General features: G+C 45.4%; 1 protein-coding gene across 1 annotated transcript in view; it reads left to right on the top strand.

Moving 5' to 3' along the window:
- LOC138286353 (uncharacterized) overlaps positions 1 to 19,428 on the top strand; it is a 1,286,679-nt gene that overhangs the window by 677,441 nt on the left and 589,810 nt on the right. Inside the window, exon 70 of the mRNA XM_069226509.1 lies at positions 11,396 to 11,611. Coding sequence (XP_069082610.1) covers positions 11,396 to 11,611 — 216 coding nt within the window. The remainder of the gene's footprint in view (positions 1 to 11,395; positions 11,612 to 19,428) is intronic.

Here is a 19,428-nt window from a genome sequence, read left to right on the forward strand (position 1 = left end):
AATTAATGCAAGAATCACAAACATAAGAACATAACACGGCGTGAACATAGATCAGAATACAGTGAATGTCATATATGTCTCAGTTCAGCATAGCGTAACGTCAGTCATTTATCTATTTGCATCAGTTGAAGTGAACTCCTGTCCTAACCACTAATTAGCATCAGCATGTTGGGCTTCATGCAAAAACAATTTAGAACACCAATTTAGAAAACATCTAACTATGGTCTCTATCAAAATGAGCAGTTGGTACCTAGAAAGGAAAAGCAAACAGACAACTTACAAATTGCATTGTCATAATTACCCTCCAAGGATTAGGTCAGCACACAGGATCAGTCTTCGTCTTCAGGACATCAGTCAAAACGCCGTCAGTCTAAACTTTGTCTAGAGGACAGGGGACACTTCCCTCATAAGGAAGAGAAGTGTATAGGGGCAGTCTATGGGTGAGGATGGTTTAATAAGTCTCAAAGTCACCAAACAGAGTGACAGAGTTTCTGGATAAAATCAATAGCATTCCCTACCTAGTTCTCCTGATCCTTCTGTGAAATGGGTTTTTATCCCTTTTTCGTAATACCTTCCCCCAAATTTCTATTGGACATTTGCTATACCCCACTATCTTTACCCTATCAAATTATACATTAGGTAATTCTAATTGTCACCCCACAATAATTCATAACACTTTGATTGGTCTTCACAATTGGCGTTTTCGGAGGTGGCACATCCGGAGGTTACTTCACAGCTTGGCACGTCTTCTCGGGTCATGAGTTCCTTTGTCCATGGTTTAAACGTCCTTGTACATTACATTAATCTACATTTGTTTCAACTTCGTGTATAAACTCATACTAAAGCAGCAAGCATGCGTATGAGAACAGAATTGTACTGATACATTAAGTTGAAGAAAAGGAACATTTTTGCAGGCTCATGGCCCTTTGCGAATCAGCACGCTGAAAAACAGAAAAGTGCTTTTAACCCCTTCGCTGCCAGGCCTTTTCCCCCTCCTGTGCCGAGCCTTTTTTTGGCTATTTGGAGCAGTTTGCGCTTAGGCCCTCATAACTTTTTGTTCACATAAGCTACCCACGCCAAATTTGCGTCCTTTTTTTCCAACATCCTAGGGATTCTAGAGGTACCCAGACTTTGTGGGTTCCCCAGAAGGAGGCCAAGAAATTAGCCAAAAAACAGTGAAAATTTCGTTTTTTTTTAAAAAAATGGGAAAAATGGGCTGCAGAAGAAGGCTTGTGGTTTTTTCCCTGAAAAGGGCATCAACAAAGGGTTTGCGGTGATAAAATCACCAGCTTCCCAGCTTTCAGGAACAGGCAGACTTGAATCAGAAAACCCAATTTTTCAACACAATTTTGGCATTTTACTGGGACATACCCCATTTTTACGATTTTTTTGTGCTTTCAGCCTCCTTCCAGTCAGTGACAGAAATGGGCATGAAACCAACGCTGGATCCCAGAAACCGCAACATTTCTGAAAAGTAGACAAAATTCTGAATTCAGCAAGGGGTAATTTGTGTAGATCCTACAAGGGTTTCCTACAGAAAATAACAACTGAAAAAGAAAAATATTGAAATTGAGGTGAAAAAAACATAAATTTTTCTCTAAGTTTTACTCTGTAACTTTTTCCTGCAATGTCAGATTTTCGAAAGCAATATACCGTTACGTCTGCTGGACTCTTCTGGTTGCGGGGATATATAGGGCTTGTAGGTTCATCAACAACTCTAGGTACCTAGAGCCAATAAATGATCTGCACCCTGCAGTGGGTTTTCATTCTATGCCGGGTATACAGCAATTCATTTGCTGAAATATAAAGAATAAAAGATAGCTATCAAGAAAACCTTTGTATTTCCAAAATAGGCACAAGATAAGGTGTTGAGAAGCAGTGGTTATTTGCACATCTCTGAATTCCGGGGTGCCCATACTAGCATGTGAATTACAGGGCATTTCTCAAATAGACGTCTTTTTTACACACTGTCTTACATTTGGAAGGGAAAAATGTAGAGAAAGACAAGGGGCAATAACACTTGTTTTGCTATTCTATGTTCCCCCAAGTCTCCCGATAAAAATGATACCTCACTTGTGTGGGTAGGCCTAGCGCCTGCAACAGGATATGCCCCAAAACACAACGTGGACACATCACAGAAAACAGAGCTGTTTTTAGCAAAGTGCCTACCTGTAGATTTTGGCCTCTAGCTCAGCCGCCAACTAAGGAAACCTACCAAACCTATGAATTTCTGAAAACTAGAGACCTAGGGGAATCCAAGATGGATGACTTGTGTGGCTCGGACCAGGTTCTGTTACCCAGAATCCTTTGCAAACCTCAAAATTTGGCAAAAAAAACACATGTTCCTCACATTTCTGTGGCAGAAAGTTCTGGAATCTGAGAGGAGCCACAAATTTCCATCCACCCAGCGTTCCCCCACGTCTCCCGATAAAAATGATACCTCACTTGTGTGGGTAGGCCTAGCGCCCGCGACAGGAAACGCCCCAAAGCGCAACGTGGACACAGCCAAATTTTTGAAGGAAAACAGAGGTGTTTTTTGCAAAGTGCCTACCTGTAGATTTTGGCCTGCAGCTCAGCCGCCACCTAGGGAAACCTACCAAACCTGTGCATATCTGAAAACGAGAGGCCTAGGGGAATCCAAGATGGGGTGACTTGTGTGGCTCGGACCAGGTTCTGTTACCCAGAATCCTTTGCAAACCTCAAAATTTGGCTAAAAAAACACATGTTCCTCACATTTCTGTGGCAGAAAGTTCTGGAATCTGAGAGGAGCCACAAATTTCCTTCCACCCAGCGTTCCCCCACGTCTCCCGATAAAAATGATACCTCACTTGTGTGGGTAGGCCTAGCGCCCGCGACAGGAAACGCCCCAAAGCGCAACGTGGACACAGCCAAATTTTTGAAGGAAAAAAGAGGTGTTTTTTGCAAAGTGCCTACCTGTAGATTTTGGCCTGTAGCTCAGCCGCCACCTAGGGAAACCTACCAAACCTGTGCATTTCTGAAAACTAAAGACCTAGGGGAATCCAAGATGGGGTGACTTGTGTGGCTCGGACCAGGTTCTGTTACCCAGAATCCTTTGCAAAACTCACAATTTGGCTAAAAAAACACATGTTCCTCACATTTCTGTGGCAGAAAGTTCTGGAATCTGAGAGGAGCCACAAATTCCTTCCACCCAGCGTTCCCCCACGTCTCCCGATAAAAATTATACCTCACTTGTGCGGGTAGGCCTAGCGCCCGCGACAGGAAACGCCCCAAAGCGCAACGTGGACACAGCCAAATTTTTGAAGGAAAACAGAGGTGTTTTTTGCAAAGTGCCTACCTGTAGATTTTGGCCTGTAGCTCAGCCGCCACCTAGGGAAACCTACCAAACCTGTGCATTTCTGAAAACTAGAGACCTAGGGGAATCCAAGATGGGGTGACTTGTGTGGCTCGGACCAGGTTCTGTTACCCAGAATCCTTTGCAAACCTCAAAATTTGGCTAAAAAAACACATGTTCCTCACATTTCTGTGGCAGAAAGTTCTGGAATCTGAGAGGAGCCACAAATTTCCTTCCACCCAGCGTTCCCCCACGTCTCCCGATAAAAATGATACCTCACTTGTGTGGGTAGGCCTAGCGCCCGCGACAGGAAACGCCCCAAAGCGCAACGTGGACACAGCCAAATTTTTGAAGGAAAACAGAGGTGTTTTTTGCAAAGTGCCTACCTGTAGATTTTGGCCTGTAGCTCTGCCGCCACCTAGGGAAACCTACCAAACCTGTGCATTTCTGAAAACTAGAGACCTAGGGGAATCCAAGATGGGGTGACTTGTGTGGCTCGGACCAGGTTCTGTTACCCAGAATCCTTTGCAAACCTCAAAATTTGGCTAAAAAAACACATGTTCCTCACATTTCTGTGGCAGAAAGTTCTGGAATCTGAGAGGAGCCACAAATTTCCTTCCACCCAGCGTTCCCCCACGTCTCCCAATAAAAATGATACCTCACTTGTGTGGGTAGGCCTAGCGCCCGCGACAGGAAACGCCCCAAAGCGCAACGTGGACACAGCCAAATTTTTGAAGGAAAACAGAGGTGTTTTTTGCAAAGTGCCTACCTGTAGATTTTGGCCTGTAGCTCAGCCGCCACCTAGGGAAACCTACCAAACCTGTGCATTTCTGAAAACTAGAGACCTAGGGGAATCCAAGATGGGGTGACTTGTGTGGCTCGGACCAGGTTCTGTTACCCAGAATCCTTTGCAAACCTCAAAATTTGGCTAAAAAAAACACATGTTCCTCACATTTCTGTGGCAGAAAGTTCTGGAATCTGAGAGGAGCCACAAATTTCCTTCCACCCAGCGTTCCCCCACGTCTCCCGATAAAAATGATACCTCACTTGTGTGGGTAGGCCTAGCGCCCGCGACAGGAAACGCCCCAAAGCGCAACGTGGACACAGCCAAATTTTTGAAGGAAAACAGAGGTGTTTTTTGCAAAGTGCCTACCTGTAGATTTTGGCCTGTAGCTCAGCCGCCACCTAGGGAAACCTACCAAACCTGTGCACTTCTGAAAACTAGAGACCTAGGGGAATCCAAGATGGGGTGACTTGTGTGGCTCGGACCAGGTTCTGTTACCCAGAATCCTTTGCAAACCTCAAAATTTGGCTAAAAAAACACATGTTCCTCACATTTCTGTGGCAGAAAGTTCTGGAATCTGAGAGGAGCCACAGATTTCCTTCCACCCAGCGTTCCCCCACGTCTCCCGATAAAAATGATACCTCACTTGTGTGGGTAGGCCTAGCGCCCGCGACAGGAAACGCCCCAAAGCGCAATGTGGACACAGCCAAATTTTTGAAGGAAAACAGAGGTGTTTTTTGCAAAGTGCCTACCTGTAGATTTTGGCCTGTAGCTCAGCCGCCACCTAGGGAAACCTACCAAACCTGTGCATTTCTGAAAACTAGAGACCTAGGGGAATCCAAGATGGGGTGACTTGTGTGGCTCGGACCAGGTTCTGTTACCCAGAATCCTTTGCAAACCTCAAAATTTGGCTAAAAAAACACATGTTCCTCACATTTCTGTGGCAGAAAGTTCTGGAATCTGAGAGGAGCCACAAATTTCCTTCCACCCAGCGTTCCCCCACGTCTCCCGATACAAATGATACCTCACTTGTGTGGGTAGGCCTAGCGCCCGCGACAGGAAACGCCCCAAAGCGCAACGTGGACACAGCCAAATTTTTGAAGGAAAACAGAGGTGTTTTTTGCAAAGTGCCTTCCTGTAGATTTTGGCCTGTAGCTCAGCCGCCACCTAGGGAAACCTACCAAACCTGTGCATTTCTGAAAACTAGGGACCTAGGGGAATCCAAGATGGGGTGACTTGTGTGGCTCGGACCAGGTTCTGTTACCCAGAATCCTTTGCAAACCTCAGAATTTGGCTAAAAAAACACATGTTCCTCACATTTCTGTGGCAGAAAGTTCTGGAATCTGAGAGGAGCCACAAATTTCCTTCCACCCAGCGTTCCCCCACGTCTCCAGATAAAAATGATACCTCACTTGTGTGGGTAGGCCTAGCGCCCGCGACAGGAAACGCCCCAAAGCGCAACGTGGACACAGCCAAATTTTTTAAGGAAAACAGAGGTGTTTTTTGCAAAGTGCCTACCTGTAGATTTTGGCCTGTAGCTCAGCCGCCACCTAGGGAAACCTACCAAACCTGTGCATTTCTGAAAACTAGAGACCTAGGGGAATCCAAGATGGGGTGACTGGTGTGGCTCGGACCAGGTTCTGTTACCCAGAATCCTTTGCAAACCTCAAAATTTGGCTAAAAAAACACATGTTCCTCACATTTCTGTGGCAGAAAGTTCTGGAATCTGAGAGGAGCCACAAATTTCCTTCCAACCAGCGTTCCCCCACGTCTCCAGATACAAATGATACCTCACTTGTGTGGGTAGGCCTAGCGCCCGCGACAGGAAACGCCCCCAAGCACACGTGGACACAGCCAAATTTCTGAAGGAAAACAGAGGTGTTTTTTGCAAAGTGCCTACCTGTAGCTTTTGGCCTGTAGCTCAGCCGCCACCTAGGGAAACCTACCAAACCTGTGCATTTCTGAAAACTAGAGACCTAGGGGAATCCAAGATGGGGTGACTTGTGTGGCTCGGACCAGGTTCTGTTACACAGAATCCTTTGAACACCTCAAAATTTGGCTAAAAAAACACATGTTCCTCACATTTCTGTGGCAGAAAGTTCTGGAATCTGAGAGGAGCCACAAATTTCCTTCCACCCAGCGTTCCCCCACGTCTCCCGATAAAAATGATACCTCACTTGTATGGGTAGGCCTAGCGCCCGCGACAGGAAACGCCCCAAAGCGCAACGTGGACACAGCCACATTTTTGAAGGAAAACAGAGGTGTTTTTTGCAAAGTGCCTACCAGTAGATTTTGGCCTGTAGCTCAGCCGCCACCTAGGGAAACCTACCAAACCTGTGCATTTCTGAAAACTAGAGACCTAGGGGAATCCAAGATGGGGTGACTTGTGTGGCTCGGACCAGGTTCTGTTACCCAGAATCCTTTGCAAACCTCAAAATTTGGCTAAAAAGACACATGTTCCTCACATTTCTGTGGCAGAAAGTTCTGGAATCTGAGAGGAGCCACACATTTCCTTCCACCCAGCGTTCCCCCACGTCTCCCGATAAAAATGATACCTCACTTGTGTGGGTAGGCCTAGCGCCCGCGACAGGAAACGCCCCAAAGCGCAACGTGGACACAGCCAAATTTTTGAAGGAAAACAGAGGTGTTTTTTGCAAAGTGCCTACCTGTAGATTTTGGCCTGTAGCTCAGCCGCCACCTAGAGAAACCTACCAAACCTGTGCATTTCTGAAAACTAGGGACCTAGGGGAATCCAAGATGGGGTGACTTGTGTGGCTCGGACCAGGTTCTGTTACCCAGAATCCTTTGCAAACCTCATAATTTGGCTAAAAAAACACATGTTCCTCACATTTCTGTGGCAGAAAGTTCTGGAATCTGAGAGGAGCCACAAATTTCCTTCCACCCAGCGTTCCCCCACGTCTCCCGATAAAAATGATACCTCACTTGTGTGGGTAGGCCTAGCGCCCGCGACAGGAAACGCCCCAAAGCGCAACGTGGACACAGCCAAATTTTTGAAGGAAAACAGAGGTGTTTTTTGCAAAGTGCCTACCTGTAGATTTTGGCCTGTAGCTCAGCCGCCACCTAGGGAAACCTACCAAACCTGTGCATTTCTGAAAACTAGAGACCTAGGGGAATTTAAGATGGGGTGACTTGTGTGGCTCGGACCAGGTTCTGTTACCCCGAATCCTTTGCAAACCTCAAAATTTGGCTAAAAAAACACATGTTCCTCACATTTCTGTGGCAGAAAGTTCTGGAATCAGAGAGGAGCCACAAATTTCCTTCCACCCAGCGTTTCCCCACGTCTCCCGATAAAAATGATACCTCACTTGTGTGGGTAGGCCTAGCGCCCGCGACAGGAAACGCCCCAAAGCGCAACGTGGACACAGCCAAATTTTTGAAGGAAAACAGAGGTGTTTTTTGCAAAGTGCCTACCTGTAGATTTTGGCCTGTAGCTCAGCCGCCACCTAGGGAAACCTACCAAACCTGTGCATTTCTGAAAACTAGAGACCTAGGGGAATCCAAGATGGGGTGACTTGTGTGGCTCGGACCAGGTTCTGTTACCCAGAATCCTTTGCAAACCTCAAAATTTGGCTAAAAAAACACATGTTCCTCACATTTAAAAATGATACCTCACTTGTGTGGGTAGGCCTAGCGCCCGCGACAAGAAACGGCCCAAAACACAACGTGGACACATCACATTTTTTCATAGAAAACAGTGCCTATCTGTGGATTTTGGCCTCTAGCTCAGCCGGCACCTGGGGAAACCTAGCAAACCAGCGCATTTTTGAATACTAGAGGCCTAGGGGAATCCAAGATGGGGTGATTTGCGGGGCTCTGACCAGGTTCTGTTACCCAGAATCCTTTGCAAACATCAAAATTTGGCCAAAAACACTTTTTCCTCTCATTTCGGTGACAGAAAGTTCTGGAATCTAAGAGGAGCCACAAATTTCCTTCCACCCAGCGTTCCCCTAAGTCTCTCCATAAAAATGGTACCTCACTTGTGTGGGTAGGCCTAGCGCCCACGAAAGGAAATGGGCCAAAACACAACGTGGACACAACATATTTTTTCACAGAAAACAGAGGTGTTTTTTGCAAAGTGCCTACCTGTGGATTTTGGCCTCTAGCTCAGCCGGGGGGCAGAAATGGCCTAAAATAAATTTGCCCTGACACCCCCCCCCGCGGGAGCGACCCTTATCTACGGGGTCGCTCCCCCTGCGTGACATTGGCGCCAAAAAACAAATCCGGTGCCTAGTGGTTTCGGCTCCCTTGGGGGCAAATTGACCTAAAATCGACCAATCTGCCAAATGGTCTAAATACAGTTTGCCCCCCAGGGGAGCGACCCTTGTCTGATGGGTTGCTCCCCATCTCTAAAAAAACAAACAAAAAAAAAAAAACACAATTTTTTTTTTTGCCCTGGCGCCTACAGGTTTCTGCCCCCCCTGGGGGCAGATCGGCCTAATAATAGGCCGATCTGCCCCCAGGGGGGGCATAAATGGCCTAAAATAAATTTGCCCCCCCAACCCGCACCCCCCGCCCCCTCGGAGCGACCCTTGTCTACAGGGTCGCTCCCCCTGTGTGACATTGGCGCCAAAAAACAAATCCCCGGTGCCTAGTGGTTTCTGCCCCCTTGGGGACAGATTGACCTAAAATCGACCAATCTGCCCCCCTGGGGGGCAGAAATGGTCTAAACACAGTTTGCCCCCCAGGGGAGCGACCCTTGTCTGATGGGTCGCTCCCCATCTCTAAAAAAACAAACAAACAAAAAAAAAACCACAAAAACAAAATTTGCCCTGGCGCCTACAGGTTTCTGCCCCCGGGGGGGGGCAGAAATGGCCTAAAATAAATTTGCCCCCCGAACCCCCACCCCCCCGGAGCGACCCTTGCCTACGGGGTCGCTCCCCCTGCGTGACATTGGCGCCAAAAAACAAATCCCTGGTGCCTAGTGGTTTCTGCCCCCTTGGGGGCAGATTGACCTAAAATCGAACAATCTGCCCCCAAGGGGGGCAGTAATGGTCTAAACACAGTTTGCCCCCCAGGGGAGCGACCCTTGTCTGATGGGTTGCTCCCCATCTCTAAAAAAACAAACAAACAAACAAAAAAACACAAAAACAAAATTTGCCCTGGCGCCTACAGGTTTCTGCCCCCGGGGGTGCAGAAATGGCCTAAAATAAATTTGCCCCCCGAACCCCCACCCCCCCCCCGGAGCGACCCTTGCCTACGGGGTCGCTCCCCCTGCGTGACATTGGCGCCAAAAAACAAATCCCCGGTGCCTAGTGGTTTCTGCCCCCTTGGGGCAGATTGACCTAAAATCTACCAATCTGCCCCCAAGGGGGGCAGAAATGGTCTAAATACAATTTGCCCCCCAGGGGAGCGACCCTTGCCTGATGGGTCTCTCCCCATCTCTTAAAAAAAATCCAAACAAACAAAAAAATAAACACAATTTTTTTTTTTGCCCTGGCGCCTAGAGGTTTCTGCCCCCCCTGGGGGTAGATCGGCCTAATACCAATAGGCCGATCTACCCCCAGGGGGGCAGAGATGGCCTAAAATAATTTTGCCCCCCCTCCCCCGGGGAGCGACCCTTGCCTACAAGGTCGCGCCCCTTGCGTGATGGCGCAAAAAAAAGATCTCTGGTGCCTAGTGGTTTCTGCCCCCCTTGGGGTCAGATTGACCTAAAATCCGCCGATCTGCCCCCAAAGCAGGCAGAAATGGCCTAAATAAATTTTGCCCCTCCAGGGGAGCGACCCTTGTCCAAGGGGTCGCTCCCCATCTGTAAAACAAAAAGCAAAAAAATCCCTGGTGCCTAGTGGTTTCTGCCCCCCTTGGGGGCAGATCAGCCGAATCAAAATAGGCTGATCTACCCCCCAGGGGGGCAGAAATGGCCTAAAATAATCCCCCACCCCCCAGGGAGCGACCCTTGCCTAAGGGGTCGCTCCCCTTGGGTGAAATTCACGCAAAAAAAAAAACTCCCTGGTGTCTAATGGTTTCTGCCCCCCTTGGGGGCAGATTGGCCTTATCAAAATAGGCCAATCTGCCCCCAAGGGGGGCAGAAATGGCCTAAATATAATTTGCCCCCTAGGGTCGCTCCCCACCTAAAAAAAAAAGAAAACATAACAAAAAGAAAAAAAAAAAGAAATGATCCCTGGTGCCTAGAGGTTTCTGCCCCCAGGGGGGGCAGAAAAGGCCTTCCCAAAAAAATGCCCCCCCTGGGAGCGACCCTTGCCCAAGGGGTCGCTCCCGTTGCGTGAAATTTGCGCAAAAAAAACAACTCCCTGGTGTCTAATGGTTTCTGCCCCCCTTGGGGGCAGATTGGCCTCATCAAAATAGGCCAATCTGCCCCCAGGGGGGGCAGAAATGGCCTAAATATATATTGCCCCGTAAGGGAGCGACCCTTGCCTAAGGGATCGCTCCCCACCTAAAAAAAAGAAAACATCACACAAAAAAAAAGCTCCTTGGTGCCTAGAGGTTTCTGCCCCCAGGGGCGGCAGAAAAGGCCTTCCTAAAAAAATGCCCCCCCTGGGAGTGACCCTTGCCCAAGGGGTCGCTCCCTTTTGACAGTTTCATTGAAGAAAAAAAAAATCCCTGGTATCTAGTGGGGTTTCAAAGGGAAGGAAATACATTTCCTTCCCTTTGAAGCCTCTCGGGGCCTCCCCCATGGGATTGAAAGAGAAATGCAAAGCATTTCTCTTTCAATGGGGGAGACCCTGTGACTAATCAGCGCGCGCTCGTGCGCTGACGTCACAGGGGGGGCTGGGGGGTCGGGGTGGGAGGGGAAGGGCTTCCCCTTCCGTCCCTGACTTGGGGGGGTGGGGGGGAACCCCACAGAGGGAGCGCTAGCGCTCCCTCTGGGCTCTGTGCACAGGACGTAATGGTTACGTCCTGGGCACAGCAGCACTGTGCCTCAGGACGTAACCATTACGTCCTGGGCACAGAAGGGGTTAATATGAGAGCCAGGCAGCTAAAACCCACAGCTTACGCTAACTTAAGGCCTATGAGATTTTCAATATAATGCAATATCATAATCGTTAATATAACTTGATTAACCATAGCATTAGCGATTCTATTAATGAGTCATTAGTTCGCATATACATTGTTAGCCACACACATTATAGTCATAATTCAAATGCACGTTTAAGCAAAATCACTATTATTGTCGTTTTCTATGCAACATCGTTAAGCATTGATATGAGCATTTCATTTTAATATATGTTATTTAAACTATGCTCTCTCAGTAGTAATGTTAATAGCTGCAATGTTAAACATGACTTTTGGAAAATTTTAAATTCCTTATCTCATTTTAGGTTAAGCCTCTACAAAGTAAAGTGGAAGAGATGAGGATTGCTTTGGAGGAAGCTGAACAAAAAATGAAAAGTTTGCAACAGAAAAAAGATGCTCTCATTGTACGACTTAATGACCTGGAGAAAAGCTTTGAAGAAGCCACAATTGATAAAAGCAAACAAGAGCAAAAGACCATAGGAATATCCCAAAGGTTACAAAAAGCGGGAGCTTTGATACAGGTAATATATATTGGAATCATAACAAACATTTTGTCCTTTAGGAATAATATACAGGGTGGCCAAACTCGTACACGTCGTACATGTCAGTGCTCTCGCTAGCGCCGGGTGGCAATTTGTGTGGGATGCGGCACCTCTGACGTGGAGACAAGAGACGCGGAGACATCGAAGCACTGTGGCGCATTTCCGCGCATTTCCGCGGCCATGGAGATGCGGTAAGACCTAGATGTGTGCACCGCCGCTGAGAGACACGGAGTCTCCTAGGTGCTGAGGAGCACTACCGCACCTTACTGCAGCCAAAAAATCACCCCAGGAAAGGAAAGGAGGAGGTGAAGAGGGGAGGCAAGAAGTGAGGCCACTCCCCACTTTCCCCTAGTCACCGGACGACAAAGGAGGACACTGGTAGTCTTTACTACCAGACAGGTGGGTCTCTTTGAGAGAGTAGTGATGCCGTGAAGTGCAGAGAAGAGCAGCCCAGAGGGAGCCGAGTGAGAGGAGAGATGAGGTGAGGCAGGGGAGTGGTGCGGAGCCAGGTGTTGTGGTGCCACTTGCCCTCGCTATAGACATTTCAACAGTAACTATAGTCGCTGGTCACCCCTCTGAACCATTATGCCTCTGTGGAGTAGTTTGACTTCGTCCCCCGGCCTAGTATCCTGACTCTTTCTGTGGAGTGGGGCTGAGAAAGAGTGAGGGCCTGAGAGCGCTGGAGAAGAAATCTTGCTAATGCCTGGACGAAAATAGATCTCCGTAGTGCCCATTCATATCTAGCTCTCCCTTCTGGGGCAAAGTCATCACTTAGACACCGCCTGGTGCTTAAGGAAGGAAGGTGGAAGAAGGAAGGAAGAAGGAGAAGAGTGAAGGGGAGAGACAGAGGTGACAGAGATAGGTGTGGAAAAATGACCTATACACCTGCTGTCTGTCATTGTCTGAGCTTGCGCAGCCTCGAGTTTCAATTTTACCCCTCCGCTCTCCGCGCCAAGCCCCCAGTTTGGAGCCTGTGTTCTTGCTCTTTCCATAGACGTATACCTGTATCCGTCCCCCTAGGCGATAAAGCAGCTGTGTTCAGCTGTATTCAGTCAAGAGCCAAGTCTGTGACAAGGATGACGGCTAAACACTTTTGAAGGAGCAGAACTTTTCTCAATTGCGCATGTAAAAAGACCAAGTCAAATCCCTTAAGGAATAAGAGCATTCCTCTCCTGAACACAAAAAGTATAAAATCCATCCTGTCTTTTGTCCAATAGGAGTCACTTGAAGAACTAGCTCCTAATGATTGCACTGATTTAGGAGTGACCAGTGCCCTTGACGGAGAGAAGGAGGCACCCCCTCCTGTCTTGAGGGGGGTCTCGGAGACTCAAATACCACCCCAGTAAATCAAAAGTCCTCGTCAGCAAATGCGACGGGCGAGGTGGGAACTAGAGCGGGAATAGAGAATTTTACTCTCCCAGATATTGACTTGGATTTCGCCCAAGGGAAAATAATTTCTCCCGATAGTCACTTCAAGACTCATCTAGATAGCAACCTTGGTCCCATGACACCAGGTCTATGGCTGTTTAGTAGCACTCCCTCTGACCTTTCTCTTTCCCCTCAGATATCGTCACTGATGCCAGACCTCATGTGCTCTCTGCATCTGCTGAGTGGTCCCCCAGAGCAAAACCTAATATTCTCAGAGTCCTTCAAATGTCTCAAAAGAATCTTGTCCTCTATCTTGGTTCTCCTAGAAAAATCAGTTACTAATTCTGACCATATACAAGACGTATTATTATCCATATTGAAAACGTTGTTAGATCAAAAAGACCTAAACCCAGGGCAAGTTGGGAAATCAGGTAGGGCTGTTCAGGCTGATCTGCAATCATCAGTAGGAAAAGTTCTGCAACCATGTTTGTATTCGCCAGCCCCGTGTGTGCCCATGACTCTTCCTACTCGGTTTCTTTTTCAGAGCAGGGTACACAGGTGGGAAAGCTGCAAATTCATCCGAATCCTTCAAACACTCAGGATCCTTCCACCCAAGAGAGCCTCGTCTATTCCTTGGAAAATCATTTTTCTAGTCCTTTTCCTGCGAGCAACGTAGCCCCCATTGACTATGAACCTGCTCTGAAAATAGATGAGGCCATTCCCCCAGTGGCCCTCTATCCCATCTTTTTACCTAAAATAAACCCTGATTTGGTGTCGGTGGAGCATGAGGGGATCCTGGCTAAAAATGCCTCAAGCAAGATGTGCTCAGGGAAAAAAGGGAAAAAAATACCAGTAAAGGGGAAAAACGGAGGAAAAGATGAATTTCTAAAAAGATCCCAAGAAGGGTTAAGTTCAAGGTTAAGGGCCGAAATGGGTCCTCATCCCAGTAAGAAGAACAGGAATTGTCTCCAAGGATGTAGAGTCCCAATGTGGTGAGATCGGCTAGCCCCCTAACTCCCTGGGGTGAACAAAACTCTATAACTCCCGTGGAGGTGCAACGTAAATGCAAATATAGCAGCAGTAAACTGTATGTCTGATTCCTCTAAAGAAGGGGATGAATATATAATAGAGGAAGAATCTCTTGATAGCACAGAGACTCCAGAATGTTTGTAGTTTTCCGCTTTATTTGATTCAAATGTGATCTTAAATCGCTCTACTTTAATTTCATGCCTCTCAGATATTGCTGAGTTAAAGTTTATTGACAGTTGTGATATTTCCCGCGTTTACCTTGAGCATAGTATAGGAATGGTAAAGACAAAAGCCTGGTTCTTTTCTAAAACTATTTTAAATTTGATTTTAGTCCATTGTGAGCAGTTACAGCTCAGGGGTATAGACGTGGTACCAATATGGGGTAAGGAAGCTTCCCGTAAACAGACATAGCCCCATATTATCCATCACACGAATGGTACCAATCTGCATCAAAGCCCTGCTTATATTGCTCCTCCCCGGGAAAAAGTTAAAATTCCCGTTGCTCATGATGAAAGAGTGGTAAAGATTTTGGAGGATGCCTCACCGTATTGCACAGGCACCAAAAAGGAAAAATGGAGTTGGCTGGCGGGAGCTTTAGATAGCACTGTAAACTGCACCCAGGTGAAGGGTATTTTTTCACATCGCTGTTACTAATCAGAGTTTCTCCTTGGTCTCCTGGAATGCGGCAGGCTTAGGGAACACTACAGAGAAATTAGATCGTATCTGTTCACTTCAAGTGGATGCAATCTGCATTCAGGAGACCTGGAGAGTAGCAGAATTCACCTATCCTCTGGTATCTGGTTCTAAGTATAAAGGCGCAGCCATATAAGAAAGGGCGAGCAAAAGGAGGAATTGCCATTCTATTGAATAATAAACTTAGATGAGAATTTGTTAGCTCGTCTTACTCCTCAAACCTTTTTCATATTGTGAGAGTGTATCCGACTTCAGAGAATGGTAGAAAAACCTCCCTGTTAATAGTTAATGCTTATATCCCCCAGATAAGGAATTTTGATAGTGTTTTGTTGTCTATGCTTAATCAAATATTAGTAATCTGCTCTAATCCACATGAAAGTGTAGATGAGTTACTAATAATGGGAGATTTAAATTGTAAAACCTCCAACTTATCCCTTTCCTCTTTTGGGGACTTAAAGAGGGAAACTGCTTTAAATATTCCGCCGACTCTATTTCCTCCAAGAATAAGGACTGATAAAAGGGGATTTATTTTATTGAAAGGTTTGCGAGAATTATGCTGTATTATTCTAAATGGGCGTTTTAGTTCTGATCATCCAGCAGCCTTTACACATAAATCCCCCCAGAGCAGCTCAGTAATTGATTATATGATAGCTTTGTATAATATTGCTCAGTTAGTAGAGGATATGAGAGTAATGAATACATCCCTTAGTGACCACAAAATGCTTATTCTTTCGTCAAAAATGCAGTTTTTCCCTATAAATTCTTGGAATCCCTTGGGCAAAACCATTAGCTTTTGTGGGAAAACAGGTAGAATTTGTTGGACTCCTGCTAAAATGTCCTCTTTAAAGACAAAAAAAAAGCTCTTCAATCTGTAGTGAGAGATGGAGTGGAATGGAATGTTGATCCCTTAAATCATTTTCCTAAATTTATTGAATATATAACCCGAAGTGTCAAATATCGTTGTCCAAAGCTGCGACAAAAGAAAGTAAGCCAATCTATTTTACTATTAAATAGAGAAATTAATAAATTGGTAAGGAGACAGCATGAATGGGAGTCTGTAGATAGGAGCAAGAAAATATCTTTATTAAAAAGTAGAAGAGCACAAGTGAAGCTAGACATAAAGAGGGAAGAGGAGTAACAGATGTGGATAGCAGTGAGGGAAGCAGCGGTGACAAAAAATTCCCGCAAATTTTGGGACACCATTGCTAAAGGCTGTGGAAGGCGTAAATCGTCCAGTGTCCCCCCCCCCACATAGCCGAGGTAGATTGGAAGAAATATATATTGGCCCTATACGCAGAAAACGAGGTGAGAGAGCCATGGGAAATGGATTGGAGTAAAAATAATAGCTCCGATGAGAATTGTTGAGGTCCCCCCTCTGTGTCTGAAATTGAGGGGTTCATTAGTACAATGAGGGATTGGGAGCTATGGGCCCAGATGAGGTCCCTATGGCTTTAATCAAACTTGAACCTCTGCTTTGGGCAAAAATCCTCCTTCGGTTTTCCGTGCCTGCTACTTAAAAACTGGAGTCCCAGACTCCTGGAAAGGGAGTGTTATTGTCCCATTACATAAAAAGGGTGATCCTTGCCCGTAAATTATCGCCAAATTGCACTACTGGGTGCAACTGGCAAGATATTTGCAAAAAGTATTTTAATACATTTAACTTCCTGGGTCGAGGACAATCAAATACTTCTTCTGGAACAAGCAGGTTTTAGAAAGGAACATAGCCCTTAGGACAATATTCTATTGTTACATACGATAAATGAAAAATATGTTCAGATAAGGGGGGTAACAGTATATGCAGCGTTTATTGAGTTCTCTACGGCCTTCGATAGGATGGACAGGAAAATACTGTGGAAAAAACTATATGAGCTGGGTGTCCCCCCAAACCTGCTACGCTTGATTATAGTTTGCACTCCTCTACCTGGTGTAAAATTCTGTAAGCGGAGAACAGGGCTTGTCTGATAAATTCCCTACAAAAAATGGTCTAAAGCATCACTGCGTGTTGGCACCATTGTTATTTTCCTTATATATTTATGATCTGCCCAGTTTTTTGCAAAATGCAGATGTTTTTTCACCGAAAATTGGAGGATATTCTTTGTCTTGCCTTCTATATGCAGATGATATAGTTGTGATTGACCTTACCCCAAAAGGTTTAAATCAGCGATTGGTTACATCTATATTCTACACAGCATCATCTACATCATCTACAGATTAATAAATCCAAATCTAAAATTTTATGTTTCCTTGGGAAAACACTGGGTAAGAAAATGAACTTTTCCTGGTCTTTGGGCCAACACAAGCTAGAGCGGATAAAATCCTACTGTTTCTTGGGGAAAACCTTTTCCTCCTCACTCAGTGACAAAGATCACATGTGCAATAATGTCTCGAAGGCTTTATCTCAAGCACAAGGTTTAGCTGCATTTTCTACAGCAGTTGGCCGGCGTCATTTCCACCATTTATTAATGGTATATCACACAAAGATCCCGGCCACTCTCCTTATGCTCTTGAGGGCACAGAGATCTCCAAATGGAATTTTTTAGATAGGACGGAAGGGCAGATATTGAGCCGATTAGCCCTGTGTAATAACTCAGCCTGAGTGGCAGCCTTAAGGCTCAAATTTGGTATTAACAATGTTTTCGTATTGGGACTCGTGGCTAGAGTTACTAGAGCTTATAGTTTAGCCCACAGTAAGGCATCTACCTTAAGAAATCTAGCTTTTTTAGAAATCTTTAATAGATTGAAAGATAAATCTATGTTTTAAAAAAATTATAATCTAGCTTTACAATTGCTTGAGCTAAACCATGATTCGATTCAATCCTCCCTGCCCACTACTTTTAAAACTCTTTTAAAAGAAACGTCCTGGTTGAAAAGTTTGTCCTCTGATTTACAGTTCTGCAGTAATAAAAGGAGACTGACCAGGTTAACCAAATCAGTAATTCTTAAACAATCTCAGCCCTACCTTTCTTGGAATCTTCCCCATAGGATAAGGCGCTTGTACCTTTTGCTGAGATTAGACAGATTGCCCCTTAGAGATCTTACCTCCAAATGGGATGGTTCTGATGATAATTGCGATCTATGTCAAATGGGTGTGCAGAATTGTAAACATGTTCTATTTATTTGTCTGGCTTTAGCCCCGGCCAGGAGAAAATGTCTAAAACCTCTTTACCTGCACTTTAACATTCGCTCAGTAGGAGAAGCTTTGGAAGCCCTCTTTAATCCTCCCAATGAACTCTTTTGTTTTAGGAATTTTAAATTCTCTCAGTCTTTTTTAAATCTCTACTGAGTGTCCTGTATGGGTGATAAATACGAAGTTTGAAAATGAGCTCTAGAGGAAGATTGGAGATCTTTGATAAGATCTCCTGGTGTTTTTCAATTTGCATTTACTGTTAAAGGTTGTTCGTCCTGAACCTTTCTATTATTTCGGCTTGGAAGTATATGTTTCACAACTGTCTTATTGTAGAAAATGTTATGGTATGTGAGGGTTCTCTATGAGAAGTCCCCCAATGATTTCATGTCGTACTGTCTGAGGTACTCCATGGCTGTTTCCTCCTCAGAATATTTAATGCTTTACTTTAGAGGCTAATTTGAATAACTAGAATAACTTGATAAATTTTAGACCTGTTACTATGATATTTTATATGAGCAATGTCTGTGTATAATTTAGCATTTGTTTTGTTCTTCTGTGGAATTTTTATATGAATGTTCTTAGGTTGTTTTATGTCTTTTAGGAATTGTTTTAACATGTGGACCTCTTAGGAGTTCTAATTCATGATATAAATAAACTTGAAACTTGAACTAGCCAATGACTGTTATAAAGTTTCTCACCCTAGTGACTTCAGATCACAACTCTGCTTTGAAGAAGCAAAAAAGAATCACACTGCTGCCTTCTTGGAATAGTACAGAGCCTTGGATTCTGTTCTTCCTTCTACCAAACTTTGGAAGACCCAATAAGATAAAAGACAAAGGCCCTCATTACAACCTCAGCGGCCTTCTGAGAAGACTGCCGAAGCTGCGGGCGCCAGAATACCGCCAGTGCTTGCGGTAGTTCTGGCTCCCTATTTCGACTTTTCCGCTGGGCCAGCGGACGGTAACAGGGTTTCCGTCCGCTGGCCCAGCAGAAAAGTCATGTTAGAGGGAAATCTGTTAATAAAGTAAGACATATCAATTTGACAAAGTAATATAGGTTTAATCGATTTTCAGCTGGGAACAACAGGCAGTCTCAACATAGAGGCCATGACTGAAGTTCAAAGTTCCAGTTCACAAGCAGTGGTATTTATACTGTAAAAACCACAAAAAACTATGCTGACAAGTTCAGCATTGACGTAAGCAAGTACAAGCAGTACAGATAAGATAATAGGGGAGAGGTACCTCTTGACAAGAGCACATGCACGATTACTGGTCACCTCGTGGGTGGGTAAGTAACATTGACGTCATTCTGCATCTCTATCTTTTCTGCACAACAAGTGATTATATGTTACATGATGCTCACGGTAGCCCTGCCTTGTGCAAATGCTTATCTGACCCTTACACAGTTCCCCTCACCAAGATATGAATGACTTGTGGTTTTTAGGACTCTTGTGCTAAGGCAGGATACACCCTTTTGTTCCACCCTGTTCGTGATAAGTGAAGATTTTGAAAGCGACAGTTGGTGCAGCTCCAAAGAAAAACTCTCATTCTAATGTGGCTTGGACCTCTTGTGTGTTTCA

Source organism: Pleurodeles waltl, chromosome 3_2 (assembly GCF_031143425.1).
Source record: "Pleurodeles waltl isolate 20211129_DDA chromosome 3_2, aPleWal1.hap1.20221129, whole genome shotgun sequence".
In the NCBI taxonomy this organism is placed as follows: domain Eukaryota; kingdom Metazoa; phylum Chordata; class Amphibia; order Caudata; family Salamandridae; genus Pleurodeles; species Pleurodeles waltl.